Source organism: Rattus rattus, chromosome 2, assembly GCF_011064425.1.
Source record: "Rattus rattus isolate New Zealand chromosome 2, Rrattus_CSIRO_v1, whole genome shotgun sequence".
In the NCBI taxonomy this organism is placed as follows: domain Eukaryota; kingdom Metazoa; phylum Chordata; class Mammalia; order Rodentia; family Muridae; genus Rattus; species Rattus rattus.
The window spans coordinates 192,129,168-192,132,977 of record NC_046155.1 but is presented as its reverse complement, the minus strand read 5'-3'; the positions used below and the strand labels follow the sequence as shown (position 1 = coordinate 192,132,977).

Genomic DNA, 3,810 nt, shown 5'->3' with positions numbered 1-3,810 from the left:
AATGGTGATTAGCCATCACACCCTGTGGTGGTTTGAATAAGCTTGGCCCGGGGTGGCACTATTAGAGGGTGTGACCTTGTTGGAGGAATTGTGTCATTACAGGCATGGGTTTTAAGATCCTCCTCCTAGCTCCCTGGAAGCCAGTCTTCTATCAGGCTTCAGATGAAGATGTAGAACTCTCAGCTCTCTGCACCGTGCCTGCCTGGACACCGCCATGCTCCCAGCTTGGTGATAATTGACTGAACCTCTGAACCTACAAGCCAGCCTCAATTAAATGTTGTCCTTTTTTTTTTTTTTTTGGTTCTTTTTTTCGGAGCTGGGGATAACCAGGGAGTCCCAGGTGCTCTACCGCTGAGCTAAATCCCAGCCCTAAATGTTGTCCTTTATAAGAGTTGCCTTGGTCATGGTGTCTGTTCGCAGCCAGCAGTAAAACTCTTTAAGACAAACCCCAAGATTTTAGTGACTCACTATACATAATAAAGTACATTTCTTGTTCAGAGGGGCAAGTCACACAGTCAGGCCAACAATCATCTGGGGACCCAGGGGCCTTTCACCCATCTGCTCAGCTATTGCAAGGCCCAGGAGCCTTCTGCTGGGTTTTCTACAAGTTGACCACCAGAGGGCGAGAAAAGTCCCTCGGATGTTTTAGGGGCCGGGGCAATGGCACAGTATTAGCTCTGGACATTAGTGGTAAGAATGCAGTCATGACCCTTCTTACGTAGAGGTGAGAGCCAGAGAAATGCTGGGGACATACAAGGGCCTGCGTTTGTGCCTGGTATTGCATCAAAGACACGTTTATTGTCCAGCCCATCCTTCTGGACGTCAGAGGTCCAAACCCAGCCTAATGGATCTGAATTCTAATGGAATATCTGCATGGGGGGAAATTCCTGGAGAAACAGCAGCTGGTCATCAGTCACCTGGAAAACAAAAACAAAACCACTCAGCCAACATGTTGTGAGACACTGTACTGTTTCCTGAGGCGGACTCTATAAACTCTTCAAAAGCAGGATTTTAGGAGAGAGGGAGTTCAACTTATACCATTCCTGTGAGGCAGGAACTCTTTTTGGGGTCCTTCCCTCTTTGACCTTGACCTTGCTTGGTCAGGAACCATTTCGATGGAAACATTTATGGAGGAAAGGCTCCAACAGCTTGCATGTTCCCAGATGTAGCAAGGATTAAGAAAATATAACTTTACGCGGTTTGGAATTTTTAACACTATAACGGAGTAGGCATTTTGGGTTACTGAATTGACACTGGTTTTGGCTTGAAAGGGTCAGAGAGTTTCTTTTTCCTGTTTAGTGGCCTCGGAAGTCATGCTTGTCTGAGTTTCTCTCTAAAGCAGAACTTTATCCAATAAACATGCTTTAAAGAGCAGTGGCTTCTTACTGAGCCTAATGGTGTTCCTTGTTCAGAGAGACCCTTTCGAACATTCCCCTAAGCAGGGTTGAGGGTCGAAGTGCCTCAGCGGGCTTCGCGTTAGCACACTGCACCTTGACTCAGTCCGAAGGTCACCATGCTTAGGATTCTGTGGCATAGATAGATGTATGCCTTTCCTCCTCACCGTTGGCCTACATGCCACTTTGCCCATCAAATGTGTGCAATGGGTGGATGTGTGCTCTTGATGTGGGAGTGAACAGGAGTCCTCTGACCCCTGATCACAACATCTCTCTTCCCCAGTGAAGCTATCAGGAAGCAGAGCTGGCTGTTAACTTGTAGGTGATTTCACTAGGCTCCTCCCAGGGGCCTAGCAACGGCATCATCATCTGATGCTGTTACCTGCTGCTGCCAAGTGCAGGCGACATTTAAATCTCTGTGTGTCTCTGTCTCTGTTTCTGTGTCTCTTTTTTCCCCACTCCGGCCTATCTCTCTCTGTGTCTCCCACCTTCTGTCCTTCTCTGTTCCCTCTTTTCTGCCCCCACGGCTCTGTTCCCATCTGCCTGCCTCTGCCCCTTCTCCAGGCCCTCGCTCCCCTCCCTTCCCTCAAATAAACCTCCTTTATACCAGGTCTGTTTCATGTTGTAATTTCTCAGGGTGTCATGGGCCCACCACATTTTATTTCATAACAACTGTTCTTCTTCTTCTTTTTTTTTTTGGGGGGGGGAGCAGGTTTTATTGTTGCTGCTGGAGAGCCTTGGCCAGCCACATCAGGACAGGGGTAGTAGGTGGAGGGCATTACTGGGCTGAGCTCGGGAGGAGCTGCTCAGAGCAGGAAGGGGATTATGGGCATGCGCAGGGGTGGGTAGTCACGGAACTCCTTCAGGTAGCTGCGATGCTTGCCCTTGGCCCAGATAGTGATCTGGGTGAAGTCCACCAGGGAGAAGAGGGCCACTGGGACACACTGTGTCATGATGGCAAAGCCAATCCAGGAGCCGACCTCGTAAGTGTAGTTGGGACAGGACACCAACAGAAACAGCCAGGTGAAGGGGTTCTTGGTGGGGTATGGGATCTTCCTGGTTTTCACCCCGCTGGTCAAGAGCCCGGAGAGCCATGTGGATAGAGAAGTTCCCAAGCTGACAGATCACAAAAATGGCCAGTGCCAGCTTCACCTGCTGAACTCCATAGGTAGGGGGTGTGTAGAGAGGGTGGTTGATGTAATAAGCCATCCACGCAGCAAAGCCCCAGTAGTAGGTGCATTTTTTGAAGATGTTTCGCAGGGGCATGGTTCCGTGAGAGAATCCGTGCACGAAGAGAGTTTCCAGCAGGCGCTTGATGTAGTGGAAGGAGTGGCACATGCAGGCGAGGTGCACCACCGTATGCCGACTGAATGTAAAGTTGTATTTGCGGCCATAAATGAAGGGCCCCCGGAAGTAGAAGAGCAGGTAGATGAAAAGGGGCCCGGCATACTCCGTCAGGAAGACCGTCACCCAGCTGATCTGGGCCCCGAGGTCCCGGAAGTAGAGCGTGGCTGTGGTGCCCACAGGAAGCTTCTGCAACACATCTTCATCTTTCAGGGACTTCCCCTTGGGGTCCAGGCGGAGGGACTGGCGGGCAGGATACCACTGCCGGTGTGTCTTGGTGAAAAGGGTCTTGATTTCAGAAATGGTGGCCTGAGGCTCTACCTTGTCCAGGAAGCACAGCTTCTCCCTCGTCTTTGCATCCCGAATCTCCACCTCGTAGTGCTTCATGGTTCTTCCACAGGATGGTACCTGCACTGCTGCAGCTGAGTAGCCGCCCTGCCGCACCAACCACCACCCAGCCCCACACACACAAGGAGCAGCACTCCAGGGCCACAACTGTTCTTCTTAAACTGAGACTATTACCTTCTGCCTTAGTTAGGCTTTCTGCGGTTGTGATGAAGCACCATGACCAAAGCAAGTTGGGGAGGAAATGGTTTATTTGCTTTGCACTTCCATACCACTGTTCATCACTGAAGGAAGTCAGGACAGGGACTGAGAGAGGGAACCTACAGGCAGGAGCTGATGCAGAGGCCATGGAGGGGTGCTGCTTACCGGCTTCTGCCTGCTTTTTTATAGAACCCTGACCATCAGCACCACCCACAATGAGTTGGCTCTCCCCTCCAAATAAATCACCAAGAAAAGACCTACTGGCTTGCCTACATCCTGGTCCTTTTTTGTCTTTAAGATTTACTTTATATATGTGAGTACACTGTCGCTATCCTCAGACACACCAGAAGAGGGCATCAGATCCCATTACAGATGGCTGTGAGCCACCATGTGGTTGCTGGGAATTGAACTCAGGACCTCTGGAAGAGCAGTCAGTGCTCTTAACCGCTGAGCCATCTCTCCAGCCCCTACATCATAGTCTTATGGAGACTTTTTCTCAATATGAGTCTCCCTCCTTTTTGATGAC

The 3,810-nt window shown here is 50.3% G+C and overlaps 1 protein-coding gene across 1 annotated transcript; it reads right to left on the bottom strand.

The window, feature by feature from the left end:
* Positions 1-2,096: 2,096 nt before the first annotated feature.
* LOC116892843 (very-long-chain enoyl-CoA reductase-like) lies at positions 2,097-3,222 on the bottom strand. The gene is given in 2 exon segments (XM_032894732.1): positions 2,097-2,477; positions 2,479-3,222. Coding segments are annotated over 2 exon segments (924 nt in total). The 5' UTR covers positions 3,126-3,222; the 3' UTR covers positions 2,097-2,200.
* Between the last annotated feature and the right edge of the window lie 588 nt (positions 3,223-3,810).